Below are 17,648 nucleotides of genomic sequence, written 5' to 3'. Positions count from 1 at the left end.
TTTGTGCTTGTGACACTGTGATTGTGCTAATACTCTTTTGTAAAATAGTTGTAAATATTTCCAGGATATGTATGGGCAAGTATTATGATATTGTGTTGCATCGGCCTTTTTTCTCAAATGTCAATGTTCTGTTATTGAGTTGAAAATCTGTTGAAAGCATTGAACACGAGAATAATGACCTATTTTGTTCAGGTTCTTCCTTAGCAACTAGCGGCAGTACCATTATTGGAGAGAACACAGGAGTTTTTGTTGGAGGACTTCCACAGGGTTATATTATTGTAAGGAAGGATGTAGGTGAGTATGATTGTGGTCTGTATAGTATGACAAACCCTGTACAGTGGCACGGAATTAACTGCCTTTGCAGTACTGGACACTGTTGACGTTGTGTCAGAAACATGAGGACAGTACTGAATTTGCATAATTATTTACATAAACGTTTTAATAAAAAATAAGTCACAAAAAATAAGTACAGTTTCTCTAATTTAATCTTTCGGCATAAATTGAAATATCTATATAGCTAATTTCATCAGCAGTAAAGCAGTGTATGAGGTCCGTGTACATTTTCATTACTTTTGTACACAGAAGTGGTATGCATGTGAAACTTATGGCTGTGTTGTACATTCCAGACTCTCAAATTCTTTTCCAAAGTAGACATACAGCTTTCTTTTATTAGCTTAAGCACAGGGTTATGCATCCTACCTGGATGCAGGGATACAACATGCTGGCCTTTTTTGGTGTGAGTTTGGATCTGTCAGGGATTGTTGCATTGAACTCAGCGGTGTGTGAATAGATCTGTGTTCTACAGCTATGTTTATGTGGAGCTGGATTGTAGCTGGCTTCCAGAAAAATCGATAAACATATGTCTTCCTATATAAACTTGGTATATATGCCAAGTGTGTATTCTACCAGCAGATAACAGAGAGGTTACTGCATACTGAACCAGTATACCGAATGTATATTCAGTGTGTATATGTATATATATCAGTGTATATATAGATATCAGTATACTGACCAATATACTAAACCAGCTGTTCTTCGTGGCGTTCTCCAGGCTTTCGTTGTTTTCATAGTAACCTGAAAGCCAAATTGTTTGTATTAAGCTTGTATTCCCCCACTGATAAGGACATGAAATCTAGTTGGTGGCTTGATGTGAGTTACGCTAGAGTACAACTCCCTCTGTCCTTCTTTGACAGCGTCTCCCACAGCATTCTCCTGGAGAAACTGGTGGCTCATGGCTTAGACAGGTTTACTCTTCGCTGGGTGAGGAACTGGCTGGATGGCCGAGCCCAGAGAGTTGTGGTGAACGGCGTTAAATCCGGCTGGCGGCCGGTCACAAGCGGTGTTCCCCAGGGCTCGGTTCTGGGGCTGATCTTGTTCAATATCTTTATAGATGATCTGGATGAGGGGATCGGTGCTCCCTCAGTAAGTTTGCAGATGACACCAAGTTGGGTGGGAGTGTTGAGGGTAGGAGGGCTCTGCAGAGGGATCTGAACAGGCTGGATCGATGGGCAGAGGTCAGTTGTATGGGGTTTAATAAGGCCAAGTGCAGGGTCCTGCCCTTCGGCCACAACCACCCCATGCAACGCTACAGGCTTGGGGAGGAGTGGTTGGAGAGCTGCCCGGCGGAAAGGGACCCGGGGGTGCTGGTTGACAGCTGGCTGAACATGAGCCGGCAGTGTGCCCAGGTGGCCAAGAAGGCCAACAGCGTCCTGGCCTGTATCAGAAATAGTGTGGCCAGCAGGAGTAGGGGAGTGATCGTGCCCCTGTACTCGGCACTGGTGAGGCCGCACCTTGAGTACTGTGTTCGGTTTTGGGCCGCTCACTACAAGAAGGACGTTGAGGTGCTTGAGCGTGTCCAGAGAAGGGCAACGAAGCTGGTGAGGGGTCTGGAGCACAAGTCTCATGAGGAGCGGCTGAGGGAACTGGGGTTGTTCACTCTGGAGAAGAGGAGGCTGAGGGGAGACCTTATCACTCTCTACAACTACCTGAAAGGGGGTTGTGGCGACGTGGGTGTTGGTCTCTTCTCCCAAGTAACTAGCGATAGGACGAGAGGAAATGGCCTCAAGTTGCACCGGGGAGGTTTAGATTGGGTATTAGGAAAAATTTCTTCACCGAGAGAGTGGTCAGGCATTGGAACAGGCTGCCCAGGGAGGTGGTGGAGTCGCCATCTCTGGCAGTGTTCAAAAAACATGTGGATGTGGCACTTCAGGACATGGTTTAGGGGACATGGTGGCACTGGATTAATTGTTGGACTTGATGATCTGGAAGGTCCTTTCCAACCTAGTGATTCTGTGATTCTGTGTCACTTTTCTAAAACTGGAGGTAAGTGCATGTGTTTTTCTAAAACTTTGGTTCATAAAGTAATCCAGGATGCATCCCTCAAAAACCTTAACTAAATAATCAAAATGAGATTGACTATAAATACCATTCAAGAGAACACTACCTGTAAGACCTGCTTTATAGTTTTGTCTCCAGTAAAGAAAAAGAGATAACAGCCATGAATCGCTATTTTTTTATCCAAACAAGGAAAGAAAACCTTCCCAATGAAGCTTCTAAACGTGTATTCATATGCCTTAGCTTTTGCAACAGTTTCTTCCCATTCAGCAGATGCATGCCTTTCTTCACAATTATTGTTTTATTTAAAGAGAGTAAGCCTGAAAACTTTCTTTGGAATCTTCATGGAGTAGATTTACACTGTTGATTTGAAAGTACCTGTATGCAAAATCTCAAAAATTTAGTCTTTTCCAGCTACATAGCAGTAGCTGCTGTCTTTAGTGACTAGACCCATTCAGAAATCTGGTTTTAGCTTGGAGACAAGCTTTATGAAGTGATTGATGGCTGGCTATCAATGCACACATGGAGATATGTGATAGGGTGAGTGTGTATAAAACGTATAAATTAATATCCCTGTGTTTTGTTGCAGGTGATTGTCTTAAAAAAAAATTTTTCCTTTCTTGCAGGCATGAAGATGATAGTCCAGAAAGGGTTTGTGGGCTGTCTCAGTGACATATTTTTGAAAAAAGTGCACACTCCCTATGAAAACTGGGAATCTTTGAACTGGCAGGATGCTGAAGAGCAAAATAATGTCTATCATATTTGGGAGGGATGCCCCATTGTCCTCTCAGAAGGAGCACATTTTCTTGGCAAAGGTAGTTTGCACTAGCCAAGTATGTTCTTGATATATAAAAGGTGATCATAGCAAAAGTATTGCAGTGATCTCCTTTTCAAAGCAGTTTTAGTTGTATAGGATCATTTGTGAATGGTTTAAAATTTGGTTTCTGGGTTTACAGAAGACTACTGCGTGAAAGAGGAATTGTATTCCCAGGCAGGTGCTGCTGCTATAACTGTATGCAGATTTGATATGTGTGTGAAAGGTGAAGTTTCACTTCTGAAGAGACACAGATGCCTATAATGTATCAAAAAAATGCCAGGTAGCAAAATTTAGGACATTGCACCAGTTTGGTATGTTGTACATTATGGATCACTGTCGTTTACAAAGCTGAGTGATAAAGTTGTAAACCTTAACCTTGAAACCTCCGAGTTTTTCATGTCAAAGTAGAAAGTAGCACCTAGATTTTTGTTTTTGGTTTCTTGAACCTATTTATTTACGTATTTGATTTAACTTATGCATGTATTCACTTTCTTTCAAGGGTTCCTGGAACTGCATTCCGGTGTTTTCAGTGGTGGACTAGAATTTGAGATCTCATTCAAATTTAGAACAGATCAACTGAATGGATTGCTTTTGTTTGTTTACGATAAAGATGGCCCAGATTATCTTGCAGTAAGTTCAGAAATATAAATAACTATATTCAGATATGACCTGTGAGTTTTGTCTACTAAGATATGTCCGGCATTTAAAGAAATTTCAAACCATAAGTTATTTTTGTGGTTTACTTATTTTGAAATGCTGTGCGCAGAAAAGTGTAAGGGGAGCAAAAAGACTCCAACAAATGCTCAGAATAAGTTACCTGTGTTATTTATATCATAAATAAGAAAGATATCAATATATATGAAAAGCAGAATTATTCTCTTAGCTGGATTAGAAATTATTAGAAAAGAGAATAAAAGATGTGTATTAAAAGCTTTTGATTCATTCCTGGGAAAGGATAGAATTACCTGATTTCCCAGTTCTCATACTAGGACGGGACAAATTTTAAATCAAAATGTTCATGACGGAAATTGTCCGGTATCCTAATAAAGCTTTCTCTTTAAGGTATATATATTTTTTATAATTAATATGAGTTCTTAATTTTGATTTGAAGCATCAGGATAGTCATATAGGCAGAAATTCACTGATTTCCAGCTTAATCCCATCTCATCCCTACCGCTGTTTTCCCAACACTGTAGAGGAAGCTGCACAAATCCTGTGTTAGGCATTATTCCACAGATTTGCCTATGAACTTTCTTTTTGGTGTCTGTTAAATAAGAGTGTTTTATGGTCGGAAGTGCTCGTGCTTCCATCTTTTCCAGGATTTTGTTTAAGGATGAATGTGTTTGTTGCAATATTAATTACACGGCTCTGGATTTTCATATTTTTCTTCCCCCAAGGACTTTGAATGTAATTAGACCGTGATCACCATTGCTTAATGGGTCAACTATAGTTACTACTTGCACCAACTACTAGGTATTTCATTGAAAGTAATATATCCTTTTAGTTGGTCCAAGAAGCAATCATTTACATTTATAGATTTTTGAGGGTATTGTTACTCTTTATGACCTAATTTGCCCTTTCTGCATTTTTATTGAATTTTCTTTATTTATTTATTTATTATAATGTAGCTGTTTTGCTAATGGCTGTCATGTCACAGCCTGTTTTATTGCATGGCATTATATCTAATGTGCCTTTTCTTTTAAACTTCTGACCTAAAATGTATAAATATATTTTCTTCCTTTTCAGGTCAACTATAACTTACTCTGTATTTTTTTATATTACTGACTTTTCCAGCAGATAATTTTTTCCTGGATTTTGAATTCTGCTATACCTGATTGCTTCCTCTTTTTCAAGCAGCCTTAGTTCAAAAATTATGATGAATTCCAGTAACATGTCTTGCTAATTATGTGTTATTACTTTAGTTTTGCCCACAAGTAATGACCAAGATCACGAACTAACAGCATAAGATGCTATACATGCACTACTGTCCCACCCTAAAAAGACTTGTATGTGCGTAATTCACAGTAGAGGGGCACTATATACATGAATTCACAGGGACAAACACAGGGCTTGGGTTCTTCTGGAGATTCTTGTGGTATGTTATCCTTGTTTCCTTTCTATTGCTCTGTGAAAGACTAACAAATATAAGAAAATAGCTGCTGACTATAAAGGAAGAAGGGGACTTACTAAATTGAAAGTGCAGTCAAAAGGACAAAGTAGTTAGACATAACACTCCTCTACTCATACTTCCAGATTGTTGGCAGTTTTATATTTATGTTATTTTTAGCGCTGAAGACTGTAATTAGATAATTTTCTTAGCATTTGTCCTAAGTCAAGTAAAATTTTTTTGTATCCCACTTTACTCCTGACCTCAACACCTCCATAGCCTTAAGATGAGGAATTTTAGAGAGGATGAGTATATGCATGCTTTTCCAACCCTTGCACCTTTGTGTTCTACACATACATGATGATGACAGAAGGTTTTTCTGTACGCTTGAGCTCACAAAGAAGGTTAATAGAAAGTGAAAATGAGGTGTGTAGCATGTTGCACATGAGCTACGATGTCTTTGTTAGGAGCTTTGGTCAGGAGACACTTGCTCTGCAAAACAGATTAGAAGCTATACCACTTATCCTGAGTGCCAGTGTAAGATGGTATTCCCTGACCCTCCCCTTTGCATAGGTCACAACTCTCTTATTAGCTTTATAGTTTTGGAATGGCTAAACTAGACACATGGATGACCTGCTACCAAATGACCAAAGACTGTGTCTTGTCTTCTGCCCAAAACAAAATTATGTCCTAGAAACGTGTTCTGTGTAAAGGTCACTTCTTCTGTGACTTCCATGCCCTGAGAATTAACTCAAGCTGGAGAGATCAGTCTGACTCTCTTTGGATCCAGGCACAATAATTATGAGCAAAGCGTAACCAGATAAACCAGTACGAACCACTAGCTCTCACTGCAGCATGTGTTTCCTCATGAGTTTTTTATTGAAAGAAGGTACTGTGACTGCTGATAAGAGTTTGCATTGCTGATTTTGATGCTGACCGCTTCAACAGCAGCAAAAGCTGTTTTCTTATCTTACTGCCAATCTTATATGCAACAGTGGCACCAGCTCCCAAGACGTTGTAGCTGATGTTGAATTTAAGAGCTGATTTGCTTCTGCAAAGCTACAAAGTAAGAAAGTAAGGCCTGCAGGAACTTTTTCAGACAATTGCGCTTCAGTAGCTGCGTGAAGTAAAATAACTAGTGACTGAGATGAAAGTGTTACCTGTGATGAAGCTAAGGAGGAGTGTGAAATAAGTGTTTTGGGGACTGAAAGTTGAAATTTTTTCATTAGTAAAGAAGTGACTGGTACTCATGTAGGACTTGTGAAGGTGATACTCCTATTGGTCACTAGTGATTTCTCTCTCTCTGGTGTGAGGAAGAGATTCCTATTCCCTTTCCATTAAAGAAATGACTGATTCTGAGGAGGCTATTGAGGAGTCTGTATTTGGGCCTCTGTCCTCTGGCTGGCCAGTCTGAGCAGGGCTGGTACCAGTACAGAACATCTCTTTAACCTTATTGATTTTGAACAAGAAAGACCGGTTCAACATCAACATCCGTGCCATGTACTTTTTCTTTCAAAGGGCTTACAAACTGACTGTCGTTGCCAAGTTCTTTCAAGTCCATTGCTTGTCTCTGCTGATACCCCTGAATCTCAGGATGACTTCCCAGTTCAAAGGAGCTGAATCCATAATCAGTCTTGTAGCTCAACATTGTTTGAGACAGTTTTGGATGGCAGATTTAACATCATAACGTTTAATGTTATGTTAATGCCTCCAATGCAGCCCTTACGCTATCTGAGTTTTGTCTCTCAGAGCTATGGCTGGATATTCCTTTCATCTTCAAAATCATATGTTTATAAGAAGATTGAGTGAGGTAGGGACTGGTCCCTGAAAAGAAGGAAAATACAGAAGCACAAAATAATTTAGGTTGAAGGGACCTTTTGAAGTAAATTATTCCAATCTCCAGTAAAAGCAGGGACAATTTAGTTAGGTAAGGTTGCCGCAGGCATTTTATGTTTGAGTATCGTGCATCTCTATGGATGGACAGTCCAGAGCTTCTACAGCCTGTTCCAATCTTTGACCACCCTCGTTATAGGGGAAAAAAAAAAATGTTATGATATCTAACTGTGATTTCCCTTGTAACAATTTGTCTTTTGCCTCTCACCCTTTCACTGTGCACCTCTGAGAAGAGTCTGGGTCTATCTTCTCTATATCTTCCCATGAGGTAGTTCAACAGTTAAGCTCTCTTCCTGTTTACTCTTAAGACTGAACAAACCCTGTTCTCTCAGCTTCAAATCATACATTGTGCACTCCAACCCCCGACTAACTTATTGTTCCTCCACTGGATTCACTCCAGCATGGCAATATCTTTCATACGCTAGAGAGTCCACAACTGGATGCAGTAGTCCAGATGTAGTCTTACACATGATAGAGGTGAGGAATCATCTTCTTGGACCCACTGCCTACCTTATTTCTAATACAGCCCAGGCCATGTTGGCCTTCATCATTTCAGGGGTACATTGCTGACCAGTGCTCAATTTGTAATCCATCCTGACCCTCAGTCCTTTTCTTCAAAGCTGCTTTCTATGTCTAGAATACCAGTGGCAGCCCCCATTGCTAACAACTGCAAGCTTGCTGAGAATATACCCCATCCTATTGCCCAGGTCATTAATAAAATTTTTAATCAGAATCAGTCCCTGTATCAATCTCAGAGAGATGCCACAACCTGACAGTGGGCCTGTCAAGAAGCTCTTCTTGCCCCTCGTGTACTCTTCCAGATTCAGGCTAAGCTTTGACTTTCCTAACGTTCCAACCTTGCATGGTCAGGTGTATCAAAATAAGAATTGTGTGCATAGAGAACAGTATTAGTAAAAGCTTGCAGTGGTGCTTAATATTTGTACCCCAAATTCTGAAAAGCAAGTATGCTTTTAAGCATTAAACTGAGAACCTACTCAGGTTTAGAGCTGTGATATAATGCTCTTGTTCTGTTGAGAGGTGACAACTAAGATGTCTGGCAATAGAGTAAGATGATTTTCATGCATTTTTGATTTAAAGTAATAATATGTTTTCCAAGGACAGATTAACAATCAAGCATTTTTTTAAAGTGGTTCCAGAATTTTATCTAAAGCAAACAATTTTTCTGTTGTTTTACTGAACTTATGCTCAGTACCAGAGAGAATGCTAGATGTATGCAGGACTTAGCAGGTTTTTTGGTTTTGTTTTTTTTTTTTTTATCTTCACCATGCAGGACAGTTCAAAGTTAACAGTGGTCCTCTATCTTTAGCTGCACTTGGGCATTCTAAATGTCAGTCCAGGTCATCACAAAAAGCACAAACATCATTCTCTGCCTGCTTGAAGACTACACCAAGATGAGTAAATCGCAGGAGGGATGTGCTGAGTAGTGACCCTGTGTCAAACACCGTATCCTCTTTCCAGCTTCCAGGTCTGGCAGACTTGCTGGCATACTACTGTAGTCATGCAGCTGAAATTCTTTCTTCACGCCAGCACAGCATGCTCCGTATTAATTCTCAACAGTGAAGAAAAACAATGACTTGTCCAATGTGCTGCTTTTTCAAGCTATACTCATCAGCATTGATGCCATGATCTGTCCTTCAGTTGTATGGTAGAGTCGTTAGCTATGAAGGACTATGAATTCACAGAAATAGGAAAAGTCATGGTCCCAAAGAAACAAATAAACAAAATGCCTCTGTCTCATAAGCAAACAGTCAGTGTGCCCTCTGGGACAGGACCCGTATTGCCCATGACATCTCAAGTACTGAGTTCTTTCTTCAGTTGGGGTCTCTGTTAAAGGAAATACAATCCAATTGCAAATACTGCAATATTAATATTATCAGTAACATAAATATGTCAGTTTGTCAATACTGGTGATAAACATTTATATTAAACCTGTAGTTTTTATTTCACTTAATAAGATTTTGGCATGGAAAATACAATGCCTTTTTGTGAACATATCCATCAGTTCATCACCTAAGTGTTTAGTGCTTTATACCTACCAATTTACAGTCTCAGCCCACTTGTATTCCATTCAGTTAGAATAAAGAGTCTTGCAATAAAGCGTCTGGAAACTTCTGCAGTGAAAATTTAAGTAAAATGTATTTCTATTAGAGAATTGTCACATTAATTTCAAAAAGCACATACAAAAACAATTATTTTCTTACAAGATTTAGAAGAATAAGAATGAAATACAAAATCAATGTATGCTGGAAAAATTTGAAATTGAGTTCACCAGCTAATTAAAAAGACCTTAATCAGGTCTGACATTTCATTTCCTTATTATCTTGTTACATTCTTCTAAAAAGTGAATTGATAGATAAAATACTGTTTTCTCATTCTCAAAAAAAAAAAAAAGCAAAACAGTCCTGGTTCCTTGTCTTTTCTTTTTACTTAGTTACATTAGTGCCAAAGTCAGTTGTCAAAAAATCAGAATGTATTTTCCTACATTCTGAATTAACGGCTACACTTATTTAGCATGTTTTGTATAAATAGTTTTATTGTAATTTCTGCTATCCTGAAGGTAAAAATGTCTTGTTCATTGACTACCTTGATTATTTTTTTAAAATAACTCTGTTGTTGCTGTGTATGTGATGTCTCTTTCAAAACCTTTTTTCTGTTTTAAAAATATAGATTGAACTGAAAAGTGGGATATTAAACATCTTTTTAAAAACTGGCATTGTCTTTACACAAGTGGATGTCTGGTTAGGACTGTCGTATTGTGATGGAAAGTGGAACAAAGTCACAGTGAAGAAGGAGAACTCTGTAATTTCAGCAAGTATGAATGAACTGAGAGAGCAGACGCTCGATCCCCGTGTTCAGCAGCTGAAAGTAAACTCACCTGTCTACGTAGGAGGAATCCCACCTGAGATTCAGAATTTTTATAAAGAACTGGGGTTAGAACAAGGTAAGATGACACCAAGAATAACACGTGTTTTTCAAAAACTGGTGTCATGCACAAGGTGAACATTCTGCTGCTGGTAGTGTCAATTCATTAATATATAGCACGAATTTTTCCTCCCACCCATTGTTGCTTTAACTACCAGTTATCCCTACCCATCTAGCTTCACTTAGTTCTGGTCCTTTTGTAATGCTATAAAAACTCTTCCAACCCAGTGATGTCTGACCAACTCATAGGAGAGGAAATGGAGAGTAGCAAATGGTAACCTGAGATGCCCAACCAGAAGATCTCAAATCTTAATCAGAGAAAACGAGTTCAGATAAACTTGTTTCCCTTGATCAACTTGTGTCACTCACAGGTCTGGAATACAAAACCAGTGGAAGACAGTAAACGTAGCTTAAATCACTGTAATACTGAGACATGAAAGAATTGTTGAGGGTTTATTAGTCCTTTTTTAGGTGATAGTCATTCTGGTCTAAACTCAAGACTATAAAACCCTGAATTTGGATTTTGTCTACATTACCATGATATTTTCCATGTTATCAGGAGGAGAGGGGATGGTCATGTTTTTAGCCATCACTGTGACCTTTGTGTTCTGGAACAGGTCAAATTTCTAGGGAAAAGAGAGAACCATTAATTACAGCCTGATACTACTGGCCTCCACAAAAGGATCTACTGTATGAAATGTAGTCAAAATGTGTCTATTAAACTATCTCTGTTTACAGATTGTGTTTTTTCGTTACTTATGAAGCTATTCATCAGTCATGGTATATTTTTCAGATACTGTCGGCAAAAAAGTAGCTGTCAGTAAGTGATTAGTGGTGAATCTAGCAAGTGGCTCAATGCATGAGCTCATGTCGAATGTGTATATTCAAGTAAGCTCTGCAGAGCTCCATTGAAGCCTTGTGATTTCACAGCTATAGTATAGTTTGAATCAAATCCATGCATTGGCATTCAGAGATAGCTCAAAAATATTCTTAAGTATTCTTCCAGCTGTACTTCCTCCAGGTTCTGTGTGCATAGTATTTATGGCCCGAAAGAGCCAGCCAGTCGTACTCTGTCAAGGTTGCCTCATAGCAGATGGTATAGCCTCATGAGTGGATACGTTTGCAACTCCTGAAGCAAGAGACCTGTGAACAAAGAATCTAGGGCAAAATAACATCTTAAGTGAATGTCTGAAGCGCATTTTGAGGCACATCAATAAACATGACTTTTTTCATCAAGCCTCCTCAGCACACTGCAAAATAAGATAGTGGCTGTGAATTTCTACTCAGAGTGTCTGAAGATAAAAACATTCTTGTGTGTTTGTAAATGTAGATTTAGATGAGCAAGATTAGAGCTTTGAAACATACTTTTATTTAGGATGATAATGATGTAATGGTATGATAACAGAATATGCAGACCATTCCAGTTTAATAAATATTTGTGAAAGGTTTTCTTAACGGCTGCTTGGTAGTTAAATTTGATTAAAGGAATATTGTTTTGCTCACAGCAATAAGGGATAAATATCCTTCTCCTCCCCCACCTCCATGTGAGCTACAACTTCAAGAAGTTTCAGCTAGAGTCTGTGGGCCTTTGCGTGACCCATCACATGCCCTCCTGAGAGGTCAAGGTGGAGGGGAGCTGGCAGGACTGTTTGTGAGAATTTGTACTGTCATTACTTATTCTGCAGCTACTTGGGAGTAAACAAGATTACTTGGCTGATGTCAGCCAGAACTCTTCAAATAGTGATAAATGCAGCTTAAAAGATACTAAAAATAATGTATTAAAATAGGTTATACAGTATGCATCTCATCACAAATTAAGCAACTGTTCATTTGTAATGATTAAGATTCACGTGTAGACTAGGACTAACTAATTCTTTCCCCTGCCACAGGCTGCCTAAGAAACTGAGCATATTGCTGTGGAGTAGGAGTTGAGCTTGAATTAGGATGTATTCAGTTTAAGGAGCAATTTGTCTAAATTGTGGGGAGAGAAGGTGTTTTAGAGAACTGTTCAAAATGGATGTCCACCTTCAGTGCCCATTTGTTTTTTGCATGAACTATGTACGAATAGTAGATTCTCAGGGTGGGTGGCTAAGTCCAAATACTACTCTGACCTGCCATCTTGCAGTAATAAAGGCAATAAAAGCGCATAACATAAATATGACGTTTTCACAAAGCTAAAAAAGAGCACTGATCTGTGAAAGGTTGTTTTTTAATTTACAAAGTTAATTCTTCAATGAACTGAAGTCTTCAGTTTGGTTACTGTTTACTTTGGTTTTATGTTAAACACCAATCACTATACTTTACTTGGATCTGAGAATTATTTTGTATCAATTTACTAATTTCTGTGTACATTAAGTCATAGAACTATATGGGAATTTGAACAATTGCATCCTGAAATTTTGTAGTGATTTTTTTTTTTACTCCAAGTAACTAATTTAACTTACTTGTGATGTTGATAGGAATGTTACATACACAGGAAATACATATATGTATATATAGAAATAAATATAAAATGAAGTTATTTAATTTTTTTCTCATAAATGAACAGTTTGGGGTTATGTTTCTAGAATTTGTTTGTAAACAGTGTACCAGTTATCTCCCCATTCGTATAAACTGATATACCTTTGTGATCTCTTGAAGTTAATTACATGTTATATCTATATGTTCTTCTCAATCTGAGGAAGAGTGTGTATTAACAAAAAATTAGCAAGAAGCAGAAAGCAGATTTTCAAATTCAGAACCAGTTTTATGGTAATAATTTTAAAGAGAGAGCTGACAGAAGAGAAAACAGAAAGCTGCTCCTTGTGGGATGGAGATGATAACAACAAATGTATAGTTCAGTAAGGCAGGAACTCAACACTAGAATACCAGGAATTTTTACCAGTTTAGTATCTTGAAAGGGTGGACTGAATGTCATGTTGGAAGTTAACATATTCACATTACAGTCTTTAATACTGAAAATATAGAATTGAAAGGAACAAAAGTGATTCTTAATTAATGACTGAAGCTCTTTATGTGATACTAATCCCTTACCGTTTGCTAGGTTTCGGTGGTTGCATGAAGGATGTTAAATTTACACGAGGTGCTGTCGTTAACTTGGCATCTGTGTCCAGCAGTGCTGTCAGAGTCAATCTGGATGGATGCCTATCAACTGACAGTGCTGTTAACTGCAGGGGAAATGACTCCATCCTAGTATACAGAGGAAAAGAGCAGAGTGTTTATGAGAGTGGTCTACAACCATTTACAGGTGACACATTGGTTCCTTAAATATAATAATTTTTATTTCATTGAGTATTAATGTAGTACTGTGTTCAGTGTTTGGTTTTTTTCTTTTTTTTCCCCTCCTCTATCCTTCTCTATATTCTTTGAAGAATACCTTTATAGGGTGGTTGCCTCAAATGAAGGAGGATCAGCATCGAGTGTATGGACCCGAGTTCGTACAAGAGAATCAGGTAAATGTCATTTTAAGGTTTCCTTATTCCCATTTTTCATTAGCTATCTAATGGCAGATCGGAGAAAATCCCACCACAACAATTTTGAGTAGTGGAAGTTGCATAGTGATAGTGTTTCTGAAGGAGCCAAACTGCTTAATGCTTTGAATAGGTACCAAATTACTAACTTCAGCTGTAAAGTGTTAAGGCAAGTATTTTCCACATGTAATTCACTGTCTTTTCCAAATATATATTAGATTACATAACTGTGTGAGAGCAAAGAACGTGAAAGAATTGAACTGCATTAACTGAGTAAGAACAGCTATGCACCTAGGTATGTTCATACATGCACATCTAACCTCATTTTGCAGGAGTCTGCTGGAGTAGGTAAATCTGTGTTTTCGTGTGTATAACTTAGTGATACGAAATCCAGTGTAGAGAAAGAAGGTACTGAGATAGAAGGCACAAGCTGTGGAAGATAAGAGGCCCGGTAGTTGTTAGGGAGAAGAAGGTCTTGTGAAAGCTTTTCTTTCCATTACCTGCACGTGGGTATGTTGCTCAGTGCTGCTGAATGAGGATTCTTTTAACAAGTAGCCCACAGATTGTGTGTGAAAATGTGGCAATATTTACTAGAAAAGCAGCATGTGTCTTGTAGACATGGTTTCAAAGTAGGAACGTAATACCTGCTGAGCCTTAAATATCAATTTTTTCATATAAATTATGAAGAAAATTTAAAGAACCTTTCCTTTTCTGTTCAGTGTTTTTGCAAACTTATATTGAGCCAGCAAGTTTTTGAGATTTACAGTTTTTTGCATGATTTATTTCACCAACTTTCCCTCTTCTGTAAATTGAAGCCTAATTGCATTCCATCAATGCAGAGAATCCTTTTGATGCAAGATATTCAATATACAATCTTAAAAAATGATACAATACCTGTCTAAATACTGGACTTGCAAATGCATTTCTATACAACTTATTGTCATTATTTTGTGTACCACCCAGAAGAGAGAAAATACATGCATATTTTCATATCAACTGTCTGACAACTGTAAGGTTTACCATAAGTTTATGTTTGCAAGCTGACCACAGCATTGAGCAGCTACATGTTCCCTGGGGTTGGAGAATAATTGCACTATTTAATTATTTTTGAGTTGGTTTTGTTATGTCCCTTATGAGAAGACCATCTGCTATACAGTACCTTACCTTGCCCTGTGATACACTTCAGAATGAATAAAATCAATATATTACTGTAGTAACCGAAGCTTTCCTAGAGTATCACATTCTTACTTTACACAAGAATCACAACTTCCAGGTATTTTTACACTTTCCAGTCTGGTACCCTTCCTATAAAAAACAAAGCTGCATTCAAATTTAATGAAACCAAACAATAAAATTACAAAAAAAAGAGGTTATTTGATGGTGAGAAGAGTGAATGATCATCAACAGGGACAGGGAGTCCACATGCATTTACAGCAAACTCATCATCCATCATCCTGCCATAGTGTTCCTTGGGCCTTTCCTCTGCATCCCTTGTGCAGTCGCCTGTGATGAAGTTGTTACTGGCCAGACCTTTACTTGGTATAGTAATATCTAATAAATAGTTAAAGGTTATGGGAAATGGGATGATTTTTTTATTAGCAACTGTATGCATATATGAGCTTGGCTTTCCAGTCCTTTTAAACATCTACATTTTCCTTTTTTTTTTTCTCTTTTTTTTTTTCTTTTTATAAGATGGAATGATCAGAAGCAAAGGATTTTGCAAAAAGGCCTTACAAATCTCTGCTTTGCCCTGAGACAGTTGTATGGCATTGTGGAAATATGAAAATAAATGGATGAGCTTACATTTTTTGAAGTATTTTTGTAAATGAAAATGCACATTTATAAAAATGTTTCATAGTTGTGACATTCTGTGGCTTAGATATCCAACAGATAAATATCAAACCCTTCTCTGTTGCCACACTGTCTTGCTTCATTCAGTTATATGATTATAATGCCTGAACTTCTTAGCTATGTACAATCCACCTTCTCTCTTTATGAGTGATGCTTAAATATGTTTGATACATTAAATGTTTTTGGAAAATCGCAACAAGACAAGAAGGAGTGTTATGTAGATGGTTTGAAATATAGCTTAAACTGAATAGCTCAAGATGTGCAGTCATATTAAATCAATGCTGAAAAGTTACAACTCTAATAAATTGTATTTATGCTAATGGTTGAGTCTGATTTACTGCAGCCATTAAAAGTGAAGAATAGGGGCAATAGTCTCCTTAGAACTGCCATTTTCTCTATTTTCTATTTTATCCTTCTACAGTTCCACAAAATGTGCCAACTCCCTCAAGAGTTCACAGTATAAATGGTTACAGCATTGAGGTCACCTGGGACAAACCTGCTGGGGTCATAGGTGTAATTGAGAAGTACATTTTGAAAGCATATGAAGAGGATGGTCCCAATGCACCCATCACTAGTGCTGAGCTTGCTGACACTAGTATGCTCACAGGTAAATGTTGCTAAGTACCATTTTTTAGGCACATCTAATAACAGAGGATGCTTATACCTCTTTTTGTTGTGAGCTCTAAAATATTACTTGTCTATTTTTGTGTATACACAGTTTATATATAATGTTTGGAAGAGTGGTATTTGGTGTCAGCATCCACATACATAGCAATGTACTGACTTCAAAGAACAACAGAAATTAAGATACAACTCAAATACTAAAAAGCAATTTTATTTAAGGTATTCCTTCGCAACCTATTGATGCTTTCGGGGAGAATGCTTTTGTTTGTTTGTTCTTGCTCAGTATATGTGATTTTTTTTTTCCCTTTGCTCTTGTTACATCCAATTCACCTAAATAAACTCTACATGTGGGTCCCATAAGATACTATTTGACCTGATGTATGAAAGCACTTGATATACTTGCCTAATGTTGATCATATAAACCTAACCAATTTCAGTGGGAACTAGCATGCATTTATGTTAGTCAGATGTTTTGCTTGATACCACAGGGGTGTGGAGGTGGGTTGTTATGAAATGAAGTTTGGGGCCTTGGGCTTAAGGAGTTTGGTCACTGTTGAGCTGATGGTTGTGGACAGGAGCTATAGGAACTATTGCACATGAGATGTTTTCTGGAGTCTAAGTCTTTTTACCCACAGGAGGCAGATGTTTTTAGGAAGAAATGCTGGACTGTCTGCTACATAGAGAACATTTTGGGTCCTCACTTTCAGTGAGGATAGCATGGATCTGGCTTTTCTGCTCTCCATTAACAGAAGGACTTTGCTGCCTGCTACAAAGTTGCCCGTGAAGAGAGCACAATACAAACAACAGTCTGAATTATGTTATGTGATGACTAAATGGGGTAATAGTACAAAATCTTACTTTCATTGTAAGAAACTGTGACCGATAGATTTATTTATATACTATTGAAAACTAATTCTATAATTCATAACAATTAAAACAGTGCTAATGGTATAGTGCTCAAAGCTGATATTTTGGATTGGCCCAGCTTTGGGCAGTGTAACAATCTTACCAAGTGCCTCTAGCCCTCAGGCAGTATATTATTGCTGCTCTCCAGATGCCCACGTAGTATTTGCTATATGTGCTGTGTTGTTTCTCGGGCATAACGTATGTATACATTTTCAAAAGCAAACATGCACATATTTTATTTTCTTCAGTTTGAAATCTCTTGACTATTTGTGAGTAATGTGCTTACAATACAAAAATGGCATGGGCTTTTTATTCTTACTGTGATTTGTTTCATGAACTTGTTGACTGAATACTCTTTATCTATGCTGAAAAGCAATACAAATTATGTTAGTAGAAATTGAAGACCATGTTAGAAATATATGGGTTAGATACTTTATTCACAGATGATGGTCAGAATCAAAATTTTGTTTAATATTTGTTGGTATTGCACCCTGATTATGTGTCAGTGTTATGAAAAAGTCTATACCAGGCTCTGACAGGTAAGAGGTTATCTGCATGCAGCTTTCAGGAGGCAGAAGAATAAGGCATACCTTTACATTAAATAGAGATAGTAAATTTATCCCAGTTCTTTAGTCTATTGTAGCAGATAGCTTTTGAATACTGCAAAATAAAACGACCCTAAGAAATTAGGAATGGCTGTATT

The 17,648-nt window shown here is 37.8% G+C and overlaps 1 protein-coding gene across 1 annotated transcript in view; it reads left to right on the top strand.

Moving 5' to 3' along the window:
- USH2A (usherin) overlaps positions 1 to 17,648 on the top strand; it is a gene marked incomplete at its 3' end in the record, with an annotated part of 396,540 nt that overhangs the window by 153,068 nt on the left and 225,824 nt on the right. The window contains exons 23-29 of the mRNA XM_081997162.1: positions 193 to 294; positions 2,961 to 3,149; positions 3,651 to 3,781; positions 9,840 to 10,113; positions 13,138 to 13,341; positions 13,466 to 13,546; positions 15,837 to 16,022. Coding sequence (XP_081853288.1) covers positions 193 to 294; positions 2,961 to 3,149; positions 3,651 to 3,781; positions 9,840 to 10,113; positions 13,138 to 13,341; positions 13,466 to 13,546; positions 15,837 to 16,022 — 1,167 coding nt within the window. The remainder of the gene's footprint in view (positions 1 to 192; positions 295 to 2,960; positions 3,150 to 3,650; positions 3,782 to 9,839; positions 10,114 to 13,137; positions 13,342 to 13,465; positions 13,547 to 15,836; positions 16,023 to 17,648) is intronic.

Source organism: Phaethon aethereus (assembly GCF_964289735.1).
Source record: "Phaethon aethereus genome assembly, chromosome: 3".
Taxonomy (NCBI): Eukaryota; Metazoa; Chordata; class Aves; order Phaethontiformes; family Phaethontidae; genus Phaethon; species Phaethon aethereus.
This window is presented reverse-complemented; position numbering and strand designations above follow the sequence as displayed.